Raw genomic sequence first — 23,978 nt, 5'->3', positions numbered from 1 at the left:
TGAGATTTACCTGCCCTTTCCTCATTCCTTGTTTTTCACTCCTTTTTAGATATTATCTAAATATCAGGATACAACACAGGAACAACTTTCTGGCACAACGTGACGCAGAAACATTCAACTCATCCAACTCATTAAACCAATTCCTTGCACAGTTCATTCTAATCCTAACCTATTGTGATCACCCACTCAATCTCTTGGGGTGAACCTCAAATCCCAATCTGAGCAAATCACTCAAACCATTTACCTAATAATTCAACTGTACTGCCCTTTCCTGCACAGTTCCCTTCTTTCCCATCTTAGCCCATTCGTAATATATAAATAATCCCTGCAATTAATATAATGCTTGTCATGTCTTCCAGACGTCTCAAAGCGCTTCACAGAATATATTTGTGGGGGTGAAACACAGCAGCCAATTGCACACAGCAGTGTCCACAAACAGTCGTGGATTGAAATGACCAATTTATTATTGTTTTTTTTCTTGAGGGAATATTATCAGACGTCTGCCCAACTTGCCCAAGGGTTTGCCCTGTTGGGAATCAAATCCAGGTCTCTCACTTGTGAGGCGAGTGCTCTAACCACTGAGCTATAGGACTCCACAAGTTTACACATCTTTCCATTCACAATTTAATCATCTCCATCGGAACTGACCATCCAGCACAACAAGAGTGAATGGAAAGTGATGATATACACCTCACCATCAATCTTAGTGGAACACTCCCTGGTTTACCCCAAACCTCTCATCTGAACAAGCTGATGATATAGCCTCACTGTAACATTCTACCCCATCATAAGAACATACAAATTTGTTAAGAGAAAGAAGACCAAGATCCATCTAGTTTGCCTTCCACCATCCTGATATGTCGTGTCCCAAACTATATACTGTGTCCTGAGATATTGTAGATACTGACGAGTCCTGTAGCTCAGTGGTTAGAGCACTCGCCTCGCAAGCAAGAGAGCTGGGTTCTATTCCCGGGCAGGGTGAAACGTTGGGCAAGTTTCCTTACTCCACATGCCTCTGTTTACTGAGTAGTAACCTGGTTGTTAGTCGGTTGGGAGATTGCTTTTCTGGAGATAATACTTCCTTCAAAAAAAAAATTGCTCACTCAATCCATGATTGTTTGTGGGACACTACTGTACGCAATTGGCTGCCATGTTTCACCCACAAAATATGAGAGTATATTCTGTGAAGTGCTTTGAGACGTCTTGAAAAAGTGATAAGGCGCTGTATCAATGCAAGGATTATTATATTATTATTTTCTAGCAGAAATCTGTCCAATTTGTTCTTGAAACAAATCACATTTTCTGCTGCCACCGTCTGTCTCCCTAGGGAGTCTGTTCCGTAAGTTTATTACTCTCTTAATGAAGTAATGTTTGCGCAGATTTGTTCTGAATTTACCCTCTTCAATTGCAGGCCGTGTCCTCTGGTCCTACTGTTCAGTATAAGGTAAAACTGCGTATCATCGTCTACGTTATCTTGTCCCTTCAGAATCTTAAAGATCGCCATCATATCATCCTCAACCTTCTCTTCTCCAATGTGAACATGCCCAGTTTATCTAATCGCTCCTCGAAGTCCAGTCACTCCATCCCTTCAATCATTTTGGTTGCCCTCCTCTGTATTCTCTCAATCACTGCAATATCCTTTTTATATTGCAGTGACCAGAACTGCTCACAATATTCCAAGTGGGGTCGCACCAGTGATTTATCCCCACTGCAGTACTAACATATGCTAGTGATAAGCGAAAGCTTCGGGATGGGATTACTGAGTTGCACAAAGCAAATTTGCCAGACATTCTGTAGGACCCATTAAATATAAAACTGAAGGAGCTGTGGTCTGTGAGGCACAGCAAAAAGCCACAAAACGTTACTTACCCCAGTCCAGTACCCAGTCCAGTACTTTAGCTCTCAGGTTCTGTCTGTGGGACAGATGCCAACTTTCATTTAGTGTCTGGCATTGCTGATGTTCTCCCTGTTCCCAGCTCACAAGGTGCCCTAGTCAGTGACCCTGGCCTCTAATCTATGGTAACAGCATGGTTGTGCAGTGCAAGTATGGAGTATTCGTGAAGTCCAGAATTGTGCCCAACAAAAAGAACTCTTAACTAATGATGGAAGTGCAATGTGGGGACTAAAAAGACTGGCTGTCAGGAGTAACCAAGTGCTGGCTTTGTGTTTCACGGGTGATTCTTTCTGAAGCCAGACTTGCTAGCCGCGAGAAAGCGGCATCGAGACTGAATTTTCACTCAATGTTGTTTGTCGTTTGCATAAAGGAGACTCACATCAATCCCACTGGGTGATTCTTTGTGCTTAGGAGGGGCCAGCTTTGCAGTCATGCTCTCTTCAGCTGCTGTGTCCAGCCTGTTTGCAGTTTATTATAAGAAATGGTGTATTTGAGAGGACACAAGGAAACACTGACAAAGCAACAGGCTGTTGCGACATCACAGCATGAAATAGCAGCTTTGCAGCCTTTGGGACAACATAGCCAGTTGATAGGTTCAATGAGCCCAACATATAGAGTGCTTTAGCCTCATAAAGGATTTTCCAGATTCATATTTCACTTACTCCTGTTACAAATGGCAGATAGGTGCAGAAATACGGTGTACTTTCAGTGTTTGGGTACACGTGTGTGTACTCATGTGTAGAGTGCGCATATATTGTGTTGTGTACATCGTGAGCATGTGAATGTTTAGAGTGTGCATATGAATGTGTGTATATACTGTGTGTATAATGTGTATATAATGTGTGTGTACGGTATGTCAATGTATTTTGTATAGTTGGGTGTCCCAATTCCCTGCAAAGCACCTAGTGCTTTGTGATAACATTACTAGCAACTCCATCTTTTTGTACAAATAGTGCTTTTGAGACTCACAACTAAGGTTGGAACACACACATACACATATGTATCATTCATCATCTAGCAACGGAGGAGTTCAAGCTGTCCCACTCACACTCAAACTACACTCCATTGTCAGGATTCCTTTGTGGGCTTGTGCTGCTTGGGTGAGGTAACGCTCAGGCCGATAGGCTCTGAGTTGTTCTTTGAAGGGGTGTGAGGCGTTTCTCAGCCAGTGACAAAGGGAATGGAAGATGTGTAATGGAAGCTCAGGTACTAAAGGAAACATTCCTCCCATTCTGCAGCCAACTTAATAGATCCTGGATATACTCTATATTGGTCTCTGGCACATCAATCAGTACAACAACAACAACAAGATTCCATTTATTGAGCGCCTTTCACGTCGGGAGGACGTCCCAAGGTGCTGTACAGTTGGGTCAGGACCCGAGCAAGGGGGAAATGGTCGGGGGAGGGAAGGGAGGGAGCAAGGAGGGGGTAGAGAGTCGAGAGGGGAGCTGAAGGCACGGTCAAAGAGAAAAGAGTAAACATTCACACCCAATTATTTATATTTGTTTTTCTTTTTTGACAACAGGAAGTTATAATCCTTAAAATAATAATAATATTATAATCCTGTGTGAAATACAGAGAGAGAGTAGCAGCTGGAAGACGAGAGGGAGAGAAGGAAATGAGGGAAAAGATGAGGGAAGGAAAGAGGGAAGGAAAGAGAAAGGAAAGAGGACAGAGAGAACAAGAAAAAATTATTGAAAGAAGTGTCAGAAGGGGAGAAAGAAAGACAAAATAAAAGGAAGAGAAAGAAAAAGATTGAAAGATTGGAGAGAGTGGGAGAGGGTGCGAGAAAACAAAAAGAAGAGAGCAGAGAGAAACAGTAGGAGAACAAGAGAAGAGTGTGCCCAATGAGTCCATGCACAGCATCTCCAAAGAAAGATTATTTGTTTAGTTTCCTGATTATGTAGAGTAATCATTCCAGTTGTAAACAATACTCCATTACAGCATTGGGTGTGAGTCAGCCTGTTAGCAGGGCAGTAGGCCCACTAACTGGGGAATTTGTCTAATCAAGGGTGCAGATCATCTGTTTCCAGCAATCATGCAGCGGTGCTGGGAAACAAATGTGTTTTAAGCATTAAACGAATCAGTCGTAAACCCATTGTAAGGAAGAGGCAATAAAGCCACTCTCCCAGGACCACAGCGACTTCAATCAAATACAAATGCAAATGATACTCGTCCCACACGCTGATCACACAGCACTTAGCGGGTACAGCAACCCCCACTGAATGGTGACTACAAAGGGAAAATCCAGGAGCTCTGAGAATGGGTGGTCACTGTAATGGCGGGCAAGATGGATGAGCGTCCCAGTCACAGGAGCAGCAGCAGCCTGTTGTGAGGTTATTGGCAGGGCAGTAACTGTGGACCTCTCCTTGGCTGAGTGTTTCACTGTTGTCTTGGAAATTGTAGGCCCATAAATTGGCTTAGTACAAACTTGCCTTTGTGATAGATTCAGTGACTTAGTTACGACCCACCTCCTGAACTTTACAGCCTCACATTACAGTGACTCATAATTGCTGCCCATTTTAACCTGAACCTTTAGAACAAGACAGTTTCTAACATTGTAGATTGTATGCAAAGCAACAAGAAGCAATATCCACAGTTAGGCTTCACCAATGCTACATTGTCAAACAAATGAATTCTCCATGTGTAATCTTCCTATTGCCTGTATAAATTCTCCCTGCTGGTGCCTGGGTTGCAATCTTACCCTACTTTGCGATAGGATGCCCTGGGGGTGATCCCTGCTCCTGATTTTCTCTTGGGAATGTCCATTTTTCCACCTGATGTCCCTCTTCCCATTTCCAGCTGGACAAGGACAGGAGCACACAGTATGTGGGCGCAGGATACTTGCTAGCTTTCACAATCTGATATTGCTGCTGGCATCATTGAGGCAGCAGAACTGATAACACTGACCTGAAATACTTGGCTGGGTGGGGAGCTGGTCAGATATACAGAGAATAACCAGCAGGTTGCCCCGAGAACCAGAGGGAGAGATTCAGACCCTTCTCTTAACAACTTTCCCACGGAATTCAACACAAACTAGATTATTAATTACAATCACAATTCCCAGCCAATAATTGATTTAAATGTTGCTGGATGCCATTGTTGGGAACTGCTTCACATTGTCAGGTTCAGTAGCTCCTCTCAGCTTGTGCCCTGTGTCACTGCCTGTATTTGGACTGTCACTCCAGCTCCCTCACAATGTCAGGTCACAGCAACTCCTTCTATCCAACCAATACCACAATTGCATCAACACTTCTATAATAAATAATAGTTCTTGCATTTGATACAGCGCCTCATCATGTCTTCGAGACGTCTCAAAGTGCTTCACAGAATATACTGTGAAGTGAATTGACTGTATATTTTGTGGGCAAAACACAGCAGCCAATTGCCCACAGCAGTGTCCACAGACAGTCGTGGATTGACTGGTCAAGTTATTATTATTTTATTTCTTTTTTTGGAGGGATTATTACCCCAGAAAAGCGATCTGCCAATCGACTAACAACCGGGTTCCTACTTACTGCTGGTAAACAGAGGCGTGCGGTGTAAGGAAACTTGCATAAGATTTCACCCTGCCTGGGAATCGAACCCGGGTCCTCTTGCTTGCGAGGCGAACGCTCTCAACAACTAAACTACTTCTGATTTAGATCAAAACATTAAAATTAATAGATTTGGAGAGATAAAAGGGGGAATGGGGAAGCAAGTCAGAGAGGTAGGGAGGTGCCAGGGCATGAAGGGACTTGAAAACGAGTGTGAGGATCTTGAAATTGATCTGTTTGATAATAGGGAGCCTGGCTAGAGCTGGGGTGATGGGGGGACGGAGTTTAGTGCAGGTGAGTATGTGGGCGGTGGAGTTTAGGATCAGCTGGATCTTCTGCATGGTGGAGCTGGGGAGACCAGCAAAGAGGGCATTTGAGAAGTCAAGTCAAGAGTTGACAAACACAGTGCTATCATCGAGATGTGGCATTGGCCTCTTGTTCACAATCTCCCCACTGCAACAGGTGTGTGACAGGGATTTTATCTGCAATTGCATCTTAAGAAAAAACTTACGTCTTGTGATGAAAATCTCTTCTGTCTGTAGTTCCCACACTCTGAAAAATAATATAAAAATATACATCAATTAATTTTGGTGAGACACTCCCATCCCTATTAGCAAAGTCCTGTGGCTCAGTGGTTGGAGCACTCGCTTTGCAAGCGAGAGACCTGAGTTCAATTCCAGTCAGGGCGAAACCTTGGGCAAGTTTCCTTACTCCACACTCCTAATAATAATCCCTCCAAAACCAAAAACAATAATAAATTGGTCATTTTCAATCTACGACTGCTTGTGGGACATTGCTGTGCGCAATTGGCTGCCGCGTTCGCCCACAAATATACAGTCAATTCACTTTACAGTGTGTTCTGTGAAGCGCTTTGGGATGTCCTCCCGATGTGAAAAGCGCTATATCAAATGCAAGGATTATTATTATTATTATTATCCAAACCCGTCCTGCCATAGCGGGTAGAGACAGCGTCAGCTGCTGCTCTTACTGTGGAATGTCAACCTCTTACAAAATAATAATACTCATAGTGATTTGTAGGTATGAGAAACAGCGCAAGGAGAGCACACAGTCACAGCAAGAGGCTGTGAGGCTGGGACACCACAGACAGACAACAACAACAACAAGATTCCATTTATAAAGCGCCTTTCACGTCAGGAGGACATCCCAAGGCGCTGCACAGTTGGGTCAGGACCCGAGCAGGGGGGAAATGGTCAGGGTGAGGGGAGGGAAGGGAGGGAGCGAGGAGGGGGGAAATGGTCAGGGTGAGGGGAGGGAAGGGAGGGAGCGAGGAGGGGGAAGAGAGTCGAGAGGGGAGCTGAAGGCTGAAGGTCAAAGAGAAAGGTTTTGAGACCGGCCTTGAAGGAGGAGAGGGAGGAAGCGGCGAAGGCACTGGGGGATAGAGTTCCAGAGCCTTGGGGCTGAGAGGCTGAAGGCCCGACCACCGATGGTAGGGCGATTGGGGCGGGGGACGTGGAGCAGACCGGAGCCGGAGGAACGGAGGGTACGGGCAGGTAGGTAGGGTGATAGTAGGTCGGAGAGGTAGGAGTGAGCGAGGCCGTGAATGGCCTTGTAGGTGAGGATGAGGATCTTGAATTCGATCATCTGGGGGATGGGGAGCAGTGGAGGTGAGCGAGGGCGAGGGCGAGGGCGAGGGCGAGGGTGAGGGCGAAGGTGAGGGTGAGGGCGGGAGTGATGTGGGCGCGAGGCCTGGTGCGGGACAGTACACGAGCTGCAGAGTTCTGAATGACCTGCAGTGTGGAGGGAGGGCCGGGAAGGCCGGCGAGGAGAGAGTTCCCATAGTCCAGCCTTGAGGTGACAAAGGTGTGGACCAGAGTTTCAGCCGCGTGAGGGGTGAGGTAGTGCTGTAGTCTGGCGATATTCCGGAGGTGATGGAAGGCGGTGCCAGTTGTGGTGCGGATGTGAGGGAGAAAGGACAGCTCAGGGTCGAACAAAACGCCGAGGGTCCTGATGGCTTTGAGAGGTGGAGAGTGCGGCCTTGGATGCTGATGGTGTCGGCGCCTGAGGTGCGGAGGCGCTGACGTGAGCCAATCAGGAGGGCCTCGGTTTTTCGCACATTGAGCTGAAGAAAGTTGTCTCTTGTCCAGACAGTGGTGGGGAGCACAGACAGACAGACAGACAGACAGACAGACAGTGGTGGGGGAGCACAGACAGACAGTGGTGAGGGAGCACAGACAGACAGTGGTGGGGGGGCACAGACAGACAGTGGTGAGGGAGCACAGACAGACAGTGGTGAGGGAGCACAGACAGACAGTGGTGGGGGGGCACAGACAGACAGTTGTGGGGGGGCACAGACAGACAGTGGTGGGGGGGGGCACAGAAAATCAATATCTGTTGCTAGATTTGTTCTTCCAAATCTTTTGTGCTTTATTTTGTGGTGTAATGTTATGTGATGTTCAGTGGTCTCGGCCTTGGGCTTTTTTTTTTTGCAGGAGGTGATGTTGAGGAAACAAGTACAGAGCCACACAACAGAACACCCCCAGGGAATAGAAACCATGGCGGGAAATACAACCTAGTGAGACTTCAGCCACCAATTTCTTCAAATGAGCAATGTGGCACACAAAGTGTATAAAACCTGTCAACATAAAGGAGAGAGACACACATAACAAGAGCAAGATATAAAGAGAGAAAAAAGTAGAGAATTGAAGATGAAGGTGAGCGACACAAATGAGGAAGAGGTATAGATGAAGGGGATAGAACAAGAGAAATGCACACATACAGAGGCTCTACTCTGTATCTAATCTAAACTGCAATTAACCTTGGAGTTCACAATATTCTCCATTTCTAGGTAACCGCCCACTCAGTTGGAAACACTCTCGTTTCTGAGTCACAAGGTTGTGGGTTCAAGCTCCATATTAGGACTCTGATCACATCGTCCAGCGCAGTACTGGGCAAAAAGTGCTGCATTGATGGAGGTTCCGTCCTCCAGTTGAGATGTTAAATCGAGCTCCAGTCTGCTGTTCAGTTGGGAATTAAAGATGCCATGAAACTATTGGAAAATAGAAGGAAGTTTCTCCTGGTCCCTGAGCCAGCGATCCCCACACACTAATATTGCTTGTCTACTTCATAGCTGTTTGTGGTACATTTCTGTGCACAAAATGGCTGCCATGTTTGTCTACAAATAACAGTCATTACACTAAGACAACTTGGTGGTGTGTTTTGACGTGATGAGGCACAATATAAAATACAAGGATTATTATTTCTCAGGATCCTCTTATTACCTCCAAAAAGTTACATTTAAAAAAACTGTACAATTAATGGTAAAAGCTTTTGCTCTTGTCAAACTGCAGCTGGAGTTGGATACAAGTCAGCAATGTTTAATGGAGGTGTTACAGTGCTGCCAGACCACTGGCAGACACACTAGTTCAGCAGGACTCGGCTTAAAATTGTGCACTTTAGTGGACTATAAGCTCAGAGAGCACAGCGTACGTTAGTAAATCAGTAAATCACCGAGATATGACAGCCCTGAGACAGGGGCCACACTCAGTCTTGTGAATCCCACTCACTATATAACTCGACAATAGACTGCAGAATTACAAACAAGAAAAGCTGACCTACTGTCTAGACCTTTATGGTTGTCCAAAACAAAATAAATATACTTGATTGAATATTTCTTGCTTTAAGCCTGATCAGGAGCACATTTAAACAGTGTGAATTGATGTTTGTGGTCAGACAAAACAAGATATTTAATCTCATAAAGCTGGTACTTTGTGCTATTCTGGTCTGTTCCAAAACAGGGCATCTGTGAGTCTGAGATTCCTCGTGATATGTTCCGTAGAGTTGTGGTAGCTTCCTCATTGTCTACTCAACTGCACCCACACAGACCCCAGTAACTCTTATCAGTGACAGTGAGTGAGTGGGGAAGCGAGAGAGAGTGAGCAGGGGAGAGAGAGTGACTCAGATTTTTTGCAACCTGTGTGTGTGTCACACGTTCAAGGTAGGTTTGTCACAATTTATATGGAGCAGCTTCTGCACACTCACTGCCATGCAGTGCCCCCCCAGCTCTCTGTTTCTCACTAATCCCGGTCACATGTGCCCTAGCTGTTGTGTTCTACAGCCAGGCATTACTCCACGTTTGACACAATATGCGCTCTGAGACACTCCTTGCATGGAGGGTGCTATATAAGTGCAAGTTGTTGTTATTACACACAGCAGACATCTCCACATGGTGGGTCTAGGGTCTTGCACACAACATAGAACTGTGCGACGTGTCCATTCAACCCATTGTGTCCATCCCCACTGTCTTTGAAAGCCATTCAGTCCCATTTTCCTGCCTTTTCCTAATACCCAGCAAATGATTTCTTTTTCAATAACTGTTCACGGCCTCTTAAAAGCTAACATGGATCGTGCCTCAAGCACAACTCTCTGCGGGGCATTGCACATCCTAACAATCTGTTTCGTTAAAAAAAATTCCACTTTGCTCAGACACACCATTTCTGATCTGGGTGTGTTGGGCCACTGATATGTGATATGGGTAGCTCCCGTTTCCCGCATTTCTTTGAGTAGTTTTGGTTTAATATTGTGCTAACAATGCTAGTATAATCTTTGAATAGTTTCATTATTGTGTGCCAGACATGTTTGTACCCAAGGTCTCCAACAGTGTATCACTTTCATTGTTGTTGTAAAATATGGTATGAACACGCTTAAAAAAAGTTTTAAACAATCACATCCATTGCTAAAGCCTGTAAATCAGAGCAGTAGCTTAACTCAGCACAGTAGGCTCGCCAGCGAGGCAAACACAGGACTTCGACCCCTACACTCCAGATATAGTCTGAATGTTTTCATTGCTCCTCTAATCAGGTGTGAGAACAAAACTACAGCACAGTGTTTGCTGCTGGTCACAATTTATAGAATCACATCTCAGTTAGATCAAGACAGCTCAGGCACACTGTGAAAAGGCTGTGAACAGAACAAGTAAAAATTATTGGAGTTCATGAACCACAGCATTACCTGTAGGAGGTGCACTCAGCAAGCATCAACAAGCTAGTAACATAGGATAATTAAGAGTGCAGCCCTGCAAGTCATAAACACGACACAGGGTTTGTGTTTACAGGAATCACAGGCCCTGTGTCTTGAATGTAATAGAACAGTCCCAAGTATTTAAGGGGCTGAAGAAATGTCCTAAAACATTATATTTAATAAAAGTTGATGTGAAGAGAAGCTCTGTACCATGAGCTAGCAACATACCAGCTTGAGAGAGAATTGTATATTGGTTTGTACTTATAGCCAGTGTAGCCAGGCTCCAGCCCTGCCTCCTCAAAAAACACACACACACAGACACACAGACAGACATCTGTGAACTATAAGATGAGCTAAAATGTAGAAAATGAAATTGATAGCATTTTATCTAGTTACCAGGAGGAGTGGGAGATCGTAAGATTTGGAAAGTGGAAAAACGATGGATATTTAAATAAACGATGGACAATCACTGTGCTGAGTTACTAAACTCGGCTATGGCAGTAGTGAGGGCAGGTGCAGCTATCAGAATTAGGAATACTTGGATGTTCCATATTCGGTTGGATGGGTTTATAGTCATAGGCGGTTGGTTGAATTGGTTCACAGAGAGAAGACAAATGGTGAGACTTAATGAATGAACAGGATTGATTGGCTAATGACTTACAACCTTGATAGGAGAGGTGACTTGCAAGAGGAAGAGATTGCAGTTAATGGCAAGAACATGTGCTTACAGGCATTCAATGATTCATGGCATTGTGAACTGGCTACTGGTAGCAACAGGTGTTCGCTGTCTAGGTGAAGCACAATGAAGTGAAGAAAGCAAGCACGTACAGAGGAAGGCAGCGTCGTGACGAACACACAATCCTTTTTTGTCTCAATAGACAACTTCTTCATCGGCAAAGAGCATTGCTCACAATTCGCTACATAATAATAATAATCCTTGCATTTGATATAGCGCTTTTCACGTCAGGAGGACATCCCAAAGCGCTTCACAGGACACACTGTAAAGTGAATTGACTGTATATTTGTGGGCGAACGCGGCAGCCAATTGCGCACAGCAATGTCCCACAAACAGTCGTGGATTGAAAATGACCAATTTATTATTGTTTTTGGTTTTGGAGGGATTATTATTAGGCTCTGTGTGGAGTAAGGAAACTTGCCCAAGGGTCTCTCGCTTGCAAAGCGAGTGCTCTAACCACTGAGCTACAGGACTCCACATGCAGCAATTGGAACTTTTAGAAAAATCTTCTGCATTTATAATACTTCAAAGAGACTCAGTAAGTAGCTGAGTCAGCCATGCAGAGCACTATACAACTCAAGTATGACTTCTGAGGATCGGAACTCAACTAATTATACAATAAAGCATTCTGCTTGCTTTATTTATTGCTGCCTCACACTCTCAGCATGAGCCATGAGCCATCTAAGTTGCCAGGATCTCTTTCAGCTTCCCCCTTGGCAAGTTCTAACCCACCCAAGAAGCACACACGCCTCCTATTTTTACTTCCTATTTGCAGTGCATTCCTTTACCTGTATTGAACTTCATTTTCCAGTCATCAGCCCATGTGCATACCTTATCAAGCTTTGTTTGTAGGACCTTTGCTGCCTCCTCTGATTCACAGTTTCCCCCAATTTGGTGTCATCTGCAAATTTACTACTTTATATTGGCTCTGCAAACCCAGGTCCTCAATGTATACAGGAACACAAAAGGGATCGCAAAAGCAGCTGCTGAGTCACCACATTTAATACTTCTACTCTTTTGTTCTAGATCTTCTGACAACTATTTTCCAACTGTCCATGTCTTGGCCTTTGTATACAGTGACATAAGGTTTTGAAGGCATCTTTCATGTTAGACATTGTCAAATGCAAACTTTTGCTAAGTCATGAACACAACGTCATAGGATTTTCCAGTCAATTTGGCGTGTCACCTCCTCCAAAAAGTGTATGAGATTAGTCTCACCAGATCAGAATTCATGCTGTCTATCAATTATTCAGTTATTTTTGGTAATATTCCATTTACTTTCTGATGGTTGACTCCATAACTTTTCCAATTATTGAGGTCAGGCTGAAGGGTCTGCAGTTGCCAGGTAAAGTCGGTCAACTTTCTTGAATATGGATTCTGAATAAACAATACACAGCTCACAGTCACATTGGCCTCCGGTGAGACAGTGTAATTGCTACTTTTACGGTTCAGATGGAAAACTATTCAAACTGCGAGCAGTTTCCCTGCAATCACTGGTTTAAACATTGATGCTGTGGCCAACGAGACAGCACATTAGCTCCATCTGGTGGCTGAAGCCCATTATCAACACCACCTGGAATTGCAACTCATCTCTCTTAAACCTGTCCGAACATGATGCAAGCTCTTTTAAGGAACTTGTTTGTGTTGTGTGCCTATCAAACTGGCAGCAGCAGTGAATTCCTGAATTAGAGAAGAGACACAAAAGCATTTTACGTAGGCTGCCAGAGACCACGAAAGAGAAACCGGGACAGAGAGTCTGAGTGCAGTCATGAAGTAAACACCAAGCACCTTCCAAGGAATGCAACTATGGCAGGCAATAAAAACGGAAGGGAAAGTATGTGAGTTTCAATACCCAAGTTATTTATAACTTAAAGTAAATATCCAGAATATATCTTACAGAAATGGTCCGGCCATCTACTCCCATACACAGTCACATTCACCCAAACCAAGCAGTGATCTCCTGTTCCAGCCCAGTCTGTGCTGAGTTACTGAGTTTGACCAGAGCAGCAGTGTGAGCACAACTGGCCTCATCCCCACCCCCACCACTGGACTCGGAATGAAGATGACCCATGACTTCTACTGGAAGCTCATGTTGAGGACAGGAACGATGCGCTATGGCCAGTTTCTCTGTCCGGACTTCAACATGATCCCAGGCAGCTTGGATTAGACATTGGACCGAGGGAAGTTGGGGAAGTCTCCCTATCATGTGTCAATGGCCTCAAGAGCGGCAGCAAGAGAAATGGGCAGACAACATATTTTGAAAAACTTCTAAACAAGACAATCTTGTTGTTAAATATTAATGAGGTGCGTGGAGGAGATTCACGTTCTGACACTGAATCCTGAACAGTCTTCCAAATTAAGACTGAATTTAAGAATTTTCTAAAGTTCTGCATGACCTTAAATGCTAAGCCTGTGAGAGGCTTCGGAATGAAATGTGTAACTGACAGCCAAACAGCAGACTCACATGCTTGCACCTAAACTGGATCTTGCCTTTTCCTGTCCTGCTGGCGGTTTTCTGTCTCTCTGGTTGCCGCTGAAACAAGGACTCGTCAGCAGAGATGCTTTTCCTCAGTGTGGCTCTGCCCGAGTGTGCCCACAGCTTCAGCTGCTGCTTTGAATCCTTCTCATCTGCCGACGCAGACCAATCTTTGGGCTGCTCACCCAGTTGCCAGGCATCTGTGAGTAAAGAAACAATGAGATGAGCAACTGGCAATTGATAGCATCTTGATACCCTGGGGACTGTCAACGCAGGTTCGGAGTGTTTCACACTCTGTTCTGTTCTGCTCTTCCTCCCACCCCCCACCAACATGAAAAGCGCTATATAAATGCAATTTGTTGTTGTAAACTACTCTATGCTTAATGCTATACTTCATCTCATAATAGATGCGGGTGTCATGGACTATATCAAATGCAAGGATAACTATTATTGAAGGCTGGCAGCATTCAATGTGTTCTGCTCTGTATTTTGGCCATAAACTGGAATCACTACAGTCTCAGCTGCTGTAAAACTGCTTTAAACGTGGGCGACTAGAAAAGTGCTGCCTTACTTTTTCCACAGAATCCACCACAAACACCCCCCGCCACCCCCTAACCTGAGTTCCTGCGATACATTCTTGGTAAGTGCTGTACTATTCACATTAACATTTTAGTGTTTTAAACGTAACTACACGTTCAGGAAGTATATGCCTATAGTTTTAATCTGTGTTTTTTCACAAAATGCGTCTCTCAATACAATACAATATTACATTTATAAAGTGCCTTTCACATCAGGAAGACATCTCAAGGTACTGGTCAGTGATGAGGACCCAAGCGGGAGGGGGAGGTGGGGGGGTTTGGGAGCAGGGAGGTTGGAGGGCTGAGAGGATAGGAGGGTGGCCGAAGGCACGGTCGAAGAAGAGGGGCTTGAGGCATGCCTTGAAGTAGCAAGGGAGGGAGTGAGGCGAAGGGAGGTGGGATGGAGTTCCAGAGGGTGGGGCAGAGAGACTGAAGGCCCGAACGTCGATGGTGGGGCAGGCCGGGCGGGAGACATGGAGTAGACCGGAGCCTGCTGACCGGAGCAATGGACAGGTTGATAAGGGGTTAGCAAGTCGGAAAGGTAGGAAGGGTCAAGGCCATGGAGGGTCTTAAAGGTGGGGATCAGAATTTTGAATTCTATTCTCTGAGGGATGAGGAGCCAGTGCAGCCGGGCGAGGGTGGGGGGTGATGGGGTCACGGAGCTTGGTGAGCCTTCCCTCACCTCCGTAACATCACCCAACTCCCCCACTACCTCACCCCTCAGGCGCTGAAACTCTTGTTCATGCCTTCATCACCTCCAGGCTCGACTATGCAAACGCCCTGCATGTCGGCCTTCCCAACTCCTCCCTCCACAGGCTGCAGATAATCCAGAACTCTGCCGTTCATGTCCTCTCCCGCACCAAACTCCATGACTCCATCTCCCCCACTCTCGCCCGACTCCATTGGCTCCCTATCCTTCAGAGGATCCAGTTCAAAATCCTGGTCCTCACATACAAAGCCCTCCATGGCCTCGCCCCACCCTACCTCCATGACCTCCTAATCCCCTACCAACCCGTCCGCTCCCTCCGCTCAGCCGGCTCTGGCCTGCTCCATGTCCCCCGACCCACCCGCCCCACCATTGGCGGGAGAGCCTTCAGCCACTCTGCCCCCAACCTCTGGAATTCTAGCCCCCAATCATTCCGCTTCACGCCCTTCTTAGCCTCCTTCAAGTCCAGCCTCAAAACCCTCCTCTTCGACCATGCCATCGGACACCCCCTTCCCCTCCCCTCCCTTCTCCCCCCTGACTCCAGCTGAAATGCTGTACACTGTCCAGCGCCTTGGGATGTCCTCCCGACGTGAAAGACACGATGCAAATGTAATCTTGCTGTTGTTGTTATTTGGAGTTATTGTTGGCTAGGACACTGGGAGAGAAAAATTCCCTTCTCTTTTTGAATAGTGCCAGGGGTCTTTAACGCTCACCTGAACAGGCAGGTGAGACCTTGGTTTAACGTCTCAGTTGAAGGATGGCACCTCCAACAATGCAACAATCCCCAATAGCATCAGAGTGTCAGATGATGTGGGGCTTGAACAACAACAACAACAACAACAAATGACCTTTTGTATATAGTGCCTTTCACCACAGGAGGACATCCCAAGGTGCTGAACCCACAACCTTCTGACTCAGAGGCGAAAGGGTGACCACTGTGCCCGCTGTCACACAATGATGCAACCGCTTTAGTTCAACGCTCACATTCCTTAAGTATCTGCTATTAAATTATAATGTGGCTCCAAGATAGGCTCGTGCCCAGTAACAATCAGAGGCTGGAGCCTGAGCTCTGCTCCCACACATGGGTCAACGTTACCCGAGTGCAGCAGAAACCCAACCCAAACACATTAACTATTTACTTTGTCACCACAGCAACTGGACATAAACTTGAATACAGCTCACCAAATCCCCAGTTATACCTTGTCCCACCGCCTGGCACAGGAAGTACAGAAAGTGAACATTCAGTTCATCTAATTTAATCCTTGCAGAATCCAACCTCCATGCCTTCCTCTTACAGCTTCAAGCCATTTGGTAAATGAGTCACAAATATGTTAAATACCAATAATGGCTCCTTTTCCTGCCACTGAATCGTCACCAAGGAAACAATCCCTCAGCTAAGTCCAGTCTAGCCAGCGCGTGAATTGCAAAGCACTGGAATGATTTCTTATTGTAGCCTGGAGAGACCCAGCGAGCAGGCATCAAACAATTTGATCATCTTCCTAACTTCACACTATTGCATCCAGCACTCCTAGGTTAGATAAAATGTGGTTTAGACACAGAGTAAAGCTCCCTCTGCACTGTCTGTCGCCAAATCCCCACGTCAGATTACAATGTTTTGATGGGATAAGGCACTATATCAAATTTAAGGTATAGCACTTGTTAGAAGCAGAGTACAGCTCCCTCAGGATCTTATTATATTTATTTGCTTCTGCCTTTGTGCCCAGTCCAGTACTTTACCTGCATTTTTCCAGTGCAGACCTCCAGGTGTGGGAGGGAGACGGCGTCTCTTTTTTCCAGTAGAGCTCTCACATGGTGCTTTCTGCAGGATGCCTGGTAATGCAGAGCCCATAGGAACGGAGGGTAAGGTACGAGACTTCCTGGAGATCACCTTTCCTTCTGTCGACCTGATAAAGGTGAGAGCGACAGACATGAAAAGAGCAGCTGAAATGTTAATGTATGAACATTGAACATAAGAACACATGTTAAAGGGACTTATTCAGTTGCTGAGACAACTTAGACCTGAAAGAAAACAGGCTCAACAAAGAATTGACCAGAGCAAGTGCAAGCCTGAGAGAACCCAGGGTGGAGGGTTCCATGCCTGAGAGGAAACAGAAACCTTTTTTAATGGAAAAAATGCAACTTTTTGTTATAAAATAAAACACAAGTTTTTTGAGCACATCAAAAAATAAACTAGTAAATACTCTTTCATCATTAAATGGGATTATCACTCATCACATTTCTGTACACTTTGCTCCATGTGCTTACCTGGCAGTTTTTGAAACTATGCACAACATAGCAGAGAACAGAACCAAATTTAATCCCAAACCAAACCTAATCCCTCCCAGGTCCTCAGCTCCAGTGATCACTTCTGGATTTCTGCAGGTCCAATCCTGTGTTTGCTTCTCCTTTACTGGAGAGAGGGCCGCAATCCATCCAAAGCGCATGATTTATAATGCACAAAAACTGAACATATTTAATTATCAGTGGGACGGTACATGCCATCTACAGAGCTTTGATCAGTGAAGCTGAATCACTTTTAGAATTTCATTTTATGATTCTTCTTTTCTTAAGCCAAAGAACTCCAATAAATTTTCACTGGACATTGCTCAGAGTATCCGGACTAAACATACACTGCTTGCTCTACTGTATCTATGTCTCTCTCTCACTGATATCTATCATGAATATACTGTAAAGGGAATTGACTGTGGATTTTTGGACGAAACGCGGCAGCCAATTGCGCACAGCAGCGTCCCACAAACAGTCGTGGATTGAGTGACCAAATTAGTATTTTTTTTTGAAGGAATTATTATCTCCATAAAAGAAATCATCCAAATTGACTAACTACCGGGTTCCTACTTACTGGTAAACAGAGGTATGTGGAGTAAGGAAACTTGCCCTGCGGGGAATCGAACCCAGGTCCTCCCATTTGCAATGGCAAGTGCCCTAACCACTAAGCTACAGGACTCCTGTATTGATTGCTTAAAATAGCAACCTTTTCATTAAATCTTTATAACAGAAAAATCGATTGCTATGGGTTTGAAATTCTAATGGCCACACATTACTTCACTAAAGGGATTTTGACACTGGTCCCATTGTTTTACAGGAAAACCTTCACACGTGTAATGGAGTTTTAGTTGTCAGTGTTAGTCTCTAACAGGGTAAAAATCAGACACAGGGCCATAAACAATCAGAGGGTATCTGCAAAGAGAGGTTCTAACCCCAGAGCAAAGTGAGGTGATAACTGCCCTCTGGACATGATGAAGACTTATGAACACCACTACAAGTACAAAGTACAAAGAACGCAAAGTACAAAGATCACAGAGCTGTGAGGAGTGTGGCAGCCTGAGCTCCAGAGAATAAGCAACCTCTCAGTGATGTATTTCAGAAGGACTTTCCCAACATATCTCTCCAAAACAGGCGCTTAAAAACTCATAATAATAATAATCCTTGCATTTGATATAGCGCTTTTCACGTCGGGAGGACGTCCCAAAGCGCTTTACAGAACACACTGTAAAGTGAATTGACTGTATATTTGTGGGCGAACGCGGCAGCCAATTGCGCACAGCAATGTCCCACAAACAGTCGTAGATTGAATATGACCAATTTATTATTGTTTTTGGTTTTGGAGGGATTATTATTAGGCTCTGTGTGGAGTAAGGAAACTTGCCCAAGGTTTCGCCCTCTGCCTGGAATTGAACTCAGGTCTCTCGCTTGCAAAGCGAGTGCCCTAACCACTGAGCTACAGGACTCCACATAGGAATTTAGGGCATAAAATTAATACTTGCTTTCCCTTTAATTTCCCAATTTACACCAGCATCTTCATGTACAACATCAACTTGCATTCATTTACATGAAGAATTAATGCACAGAATTTAAATATTTACTATTAGTGATCAATTAATGACACAACTAGTCCAGCTGAGCACCTGTATCTGTTCCTCCCTTTCTCCCTGGTCTCTCTGGGCATCAGAACCTGTGTAACCAACACTCTCTTTGCTTCTCTGTATTCCTCGAAATTGAAACATTTTCTACATTCCATTGTAATGAACAGTAAGTCACAATAATACATCTACAGCAGAATTTCATCACACTCTGGGGAGACACTAAAAATAAGAAACTGCAGCTAATGGCATTGCAACCATTTCCTCACTGAAATGTAATAAATATGCATAATCGTTTTAAATGGATTTTTGTGTCATGATCACAGTCTGCACAGAACTATACAATACAGACTTTGTGTATCCACAGCTACTGTACCTGCCCTCAGTCACTGTATAGCTCCGACTTTTCCACGATCCTTTCCTGTAAGTGCCTGGCCCTCTTCTCCATCTCCGTTGAAAAAACGTAACAAGTTTCTCTAAAGGTAACATCACTTCTATCGAGAGACAGATAAGGAGCAAGAGACACACACAGAAAGAGACAGAAAGGATAGACAATTGCAGAGAAACACTGAGAAACAGAGACAGGGAGAGATGATGCTGACAGAAATAGACAGAGAGATAGGAAAATAATAATAATTTGCATTTACATAGGCTCTTTCAGATAAAAACAAACAACTAATCGTTTTATGAAATGCAACTGATTAGAAATTAAGCAAATGTTACTTAGGCAAATGTGTCAAGAAAAGTAAGAGAAATGGATAGAAATGGAGATGGAGAGAGAACAATCACTCAAGAAAATATTGGAAGGGGGGTAACAAGAGCGATAACTGCTGTAAATTTACTGCAGAATATATTCGGTGGGCCAAATTGCCACCTCTGATGGTGTAATTGCAAAGATTCTATGATACTGGGAATGGTAAAGTATTCCTGAACATGACACGTGAGAAGCAGCACCTCAGACAGGACTGTGAGCGTATCATAGTGTGAGAGCGGGGACGGGAAGTGCAATCAGAGGCACGTCCCAACTTCCAGCTCAGCAAGCCACACACCATCTGATCAGCAAACAGCAAAGTAATCAGATACCAGTTCCATTTATCTACATCAGCCCATTCTTTTTAATCCCTCACTTCATACCCAACCATTCCAGCACTGTTGTACTACGGCTGAGCAGCCCAGGGTAATCCATGCTGCCAACAGAACTGAGCTCAGCACTACTTTCAGTCTCAGCATAACATTGCTGTGTCTGTGTTGAAGTCTCAGGGTTCTCTTAAAATCATAGAACAGAACAAGGCCATTTGGCCTATTGTGGTTGCGATATCTCTGAAAGAGCCTCCATTATGCCCAAGCCCTGCCCTATTCCCATACATTCTCATATTTTTTCTTTTTCAAATATTTGTCTAATTCCCTTTTAAAATATATAATTTCACGTACAGTACAGAATAAGAAGTATATTGCCCCTGTATTCCCATTAACACGGCCTCATAGACAGTACAGAATAAGGAGTGTATTATACCCGGGTCTGGTGTATCTCTGGTGGAAAGCATGCTGGGGAGATTAGGCCAGGCTCAGCCTTGCTCAGTGTATCGGGTGTTCAGGTCCTCTCCATTTCACTGTGAGTCAGACAGTGAGACGCCTCACACTGACCTGCAGGGTTCAGACCAGCACCGTGTAGCTCTGAACACTTTGGAACTCAATGCAGTATTTCTTTTCCATGTCTACTTGTCTCCTAGTATAATTCTCTGAAGCCATGGGGTGAAAAATAATAATTCTTGCATTTGATACAGAGCCTTATCACATCTTTGAGACGTCTCAAAGCGGTTCACAGAATATACTATAAAGTGAATTGACTGTATATTTTGTGGACGAATTGCACACAGCAGCGTCCCACAAACAGGCGTGAATTGAATGATCAAATTATTATTATTTTGTTTTTATTTTTTGGAAGGGATTACTACCCCCAGAAAAGCCAATCGACTAACCACCAGGTTCCTATTTACTGCTAGGTAAACAAAGACATGTGGAGTATGAAAACTTGCCCAACATTTTGCCAGGAATCGAACCCACATCCTCTCGCTTGCAAGGCGTGTGCTTGAACCACTAAGCTACAGGACTCCAAAATGTGGATATTTGATTGCAGATTTGACTTTGGCCGCAATGGTTATGACAAACCCAGTTCTAAGATCTTATGCGCTACCATCTTGGATTCTTGCTTAGCAGCTGGAATTGTTATTGCGACTACATCACAGGATATTGAGTGAGTTAAATTGGGATCCCAGAAATGCTACAATTAGTGACCAAAAAGAACGTCATCCACTGAAATCTTTTAGCACAACAATTGTGCTAAAATTGATGGGAAACGGGGATAGGGAGGAACTCCTCGTGGTGCGCAATGCAGGTGGGAGAAGCAGCGTTCCATTAGCAGGAAGGATACTCCGTGGGAAAATAACAATCCAACTGTTTTTTCGTTCCACAGCAGAAAAAAAACGGTTTAAAAACTATGATGTATATAATATCCTGTCTTTCCCTGATCCAGTTACTGGGATTAGGCTTTAGGCTGCGACCGTCCCTGGAGCGATCAATAACATCAGACCGAGCTGTGAGGAGTGCAGTAAAAGCACAATGAGATTCCTGGGTCCCTGATCTGCTGCCTACCCAGAGACTGACAGAAGCTACAGATCTGGAACACTGCAACCCCACAATCAAAAGATTACAACCAATCCACCCATCAACTCCCTTCTCAGAAAAAGAGATTTTAAATCTATTTTGGTATTAAAAGTAATTACAGAATTAGAAATCTACACAATCAACAGCAACAATAACAAAAACTTTCATTTATACAGTCAGGGAAGCAGTTTTTCTCCAGTTATTACTCCTCATGTACAGAGCACGCCCTCTGTACAAATGTTGTGGTGGATTTTAAATGGAAAGTAATCATATTTATAAAGAATGACACACTTAGGAGTTTCTCATACTCCAAAACCCAAAGTTAGAGCACTGTGGAACTCATGTTCTTTCTCTCCAACCGCTTGAATTCAATACTGAACACAAGAATATAGATTCAGTTAATAATACTCTTGCCTTTGGAAACCCAAATTAAGCCACGATCTTACAGTCAAGGTTGATGCTACCCCACAGTACTGGGGGAGTGCTGCATTGTTAGATGAGATGTTAAACCGAGATCTTGACTGCCTGATCTGGTCGTTTTGACAGACATTAACATCTTGTAGAACAGCAAAAGGCCAGAGCCCCACATCCAGGCCTTTACTCATATGTTACAGATTACAATTTCTTCAAAATTCAGCTGCATCATGTAGGTGCTCCACACTCAAGAGATGGGTTGGCAACAACAACCACAACAAAATTACATTTGTAAAGCGCCTTTCACATCGGGAGGACGTCCCAAGGCGCTGGACAGTCAGAGTTTTGGACCTGAGCTGGGGGTTGGGATTGGGGAGGGTGGAGGGTAGGGGTGAAGCAAGGTGATCGAAAGCACGGTCGAAGAGGAGGGCCTTGAGATGGGTCTTGAAGGAGGCAAGGCGGAGGGACTGCGGAATGGAGTTCCAGAGGGTGGGGGCAAAGTGGCAGAAGGTGGGGGATGTGAAGCAGGCCAGAGCCCGCTGAGTGGAGGGAGCGGGCTGGATGGTAGGGGGTTAGGAGGTCTCAGAGGTAGGGCGGAGCAAGGACATGAAGGGCTTTGAAGCTGAGGATCAGGATCGTGCACTGTATCCACTGTGTGATGGAAAGCCAGTGGAGTCGGGCAAGGATAGGGGTGATAGGCTCACGGAGCCTGGTGCAGGAGAGGACACGGGCTGCAGAGTTCTGGATGGTCTACAGCCTATGGAGGGAGGATTTGGTGAGGCCGACAAGCAGGGAGTTTGAATAGTCAAGCCTTGGTGTAATGAATGCGTGTATGAGGGTCTCGATGGCCTGCGGTGTGAGACAGTGGTGGAGTCTGGCAATATTGCGGAGGTGGGGAAGGCAGAGCAGATCATGGCACGAATGTGGGGTAGATAGGATAGTTGACGGTCAAACAAGAAGCCAAGTTCTGGACTGGCTTAGTAAGGGGGAGTGAGCCCCATGGATGGTAATGCTGTCAGGGCCTGAGGTGAGGAGGTGCTGACCGGAGCCAATCAGGAGCCTCGGTCTTGTTGGCATTCAACTGAAGAAAGTTCGCTCTCATCCAGGACTTGATGTCTGACAGACATTCTGTCAGGACAGCAGTGGGTCCTGGAGTCGAGGGTGGGGCCAGAGAGAGAGAGTTGTATGTCACCTGCATACATGTGGCAGTTGACCCCATGTCTGCGGATGATGTCACCAAGATATAGATATTGAAGAGGAGGGGAACAAGGACAGAGCCCTGAGGAACGCCACACAGACAGTGTGGGGGCTGGAGGAGAAACCATGTGTGGAGATGAAGTGTTAGGTACCTTTCGCTGTACCATGTATCTGGTTTTGGCACAGGGTTGTGTGAGCTTGGATGGAAGGATCGTGTTTCATACTTTCCTTATTTCAAAACTTTCTTACTTATAAAGTTCAGTATTTCAGTTTGCATCACTAGGTAAATAAATTAGTTGGAATATAGCATTGGTTTTATTTATCATTCAACCATCTTGGCTGCAAACTCCAAAGAAATCCATGTTACCACAGCGCTACCCAGAGGCTACAAACTGCACTGCATACATTCCAGTGGCTGTGCAGGAAGCCATCCCACTGAGAGGTGTTATGGGTACAGAAATGTCTTCATACTACACCGTTCAACTCAAATGTATGAATCAATGGGCTTGTTAGAATATTTACAAAATCTGTCACAACCTTAGATAATTCTAAAGGATTCAGTCGAGTGGAAATATTTAATGGTATTTACATTGTTGGTGTAGGAGGAATGATTGAACTGGCTGAGTGGAAGGCAGTGTTGTAGCTGTGAGCACCAGCCAGTCAGTGTCTTCACCTGGATGGAGGAGACTCTTCCTCTCAACAATCCTTCAGTTCCTCCCCAAAGTTTTCAATTAGATTCCAGCCTGTAACTCAGTCTGTGGATTAGTTAGTCTATATATAAACCATGATCTGCTTGATAAAATTCCTACCTTTAATTTACTGATGGGATCTATTATTCTACATGCAAACTTCAAATCTAAAAAGGTCCCTTAATAATTGAGGCAGACAACACAAGGCTGGTGCTTAATCACCCCCAAAC

At 44.8% G+C, this 23,978-nt stretch overlaps 1 protein-coding gene across 1 annotated transcript in view; it reads right to left on the bottom strand.

Moving 5' to 3' along the window:
• Window positions 1–23,978, bottom strand: part of LOC103191444 (ankyrin repeat and fibronectin type-III domain-containing protein 1-like) — a 42,785-nt gene that overhangs the window by 16,197 nt on the left and 2,610 nt on the right. Inside the window, exons 4-6 of the mRNA XM_042342575.1 lie at window positions 16,641–16,807; window positions 13,608–13,819; window positions 5,942–5,982 (exon numbers count right to left, since the gene is read on the bottom strand). Coding sequence (XP_042198509.1) covers window positions 5,942–5,982; window positions 13,608–13,819; window positions 16,641–16,807 — 420 coding nt within the window. The remainder of the gene's footprint in view (window positions 1–5,941; window positions 5,983–13,607; window positions 13,820–16,640; window positions 16,808–23,978) is intronic.

This window comes from Callorhinchus milii, unplaced genomic scaffold (assembly GCF_018977255.1).
Source record: "Callorhinchus milii isolate IMCB2004 unplaced genomic scaffold, IMCB_Cmil_1.0 Scaffold20, whole genome shotgun sequence".
NCBI lineage: Eukaryota > Metazoa > Chordata > Chondrichthyes > Chimaeriformes > Callorhinchidae > Callorhinchus > Callorhinchus milii.
Note: the sequence above shows the minus strand (reverse complement) of the source record. Positions and strands in the feature narration are given on the sequence as shown.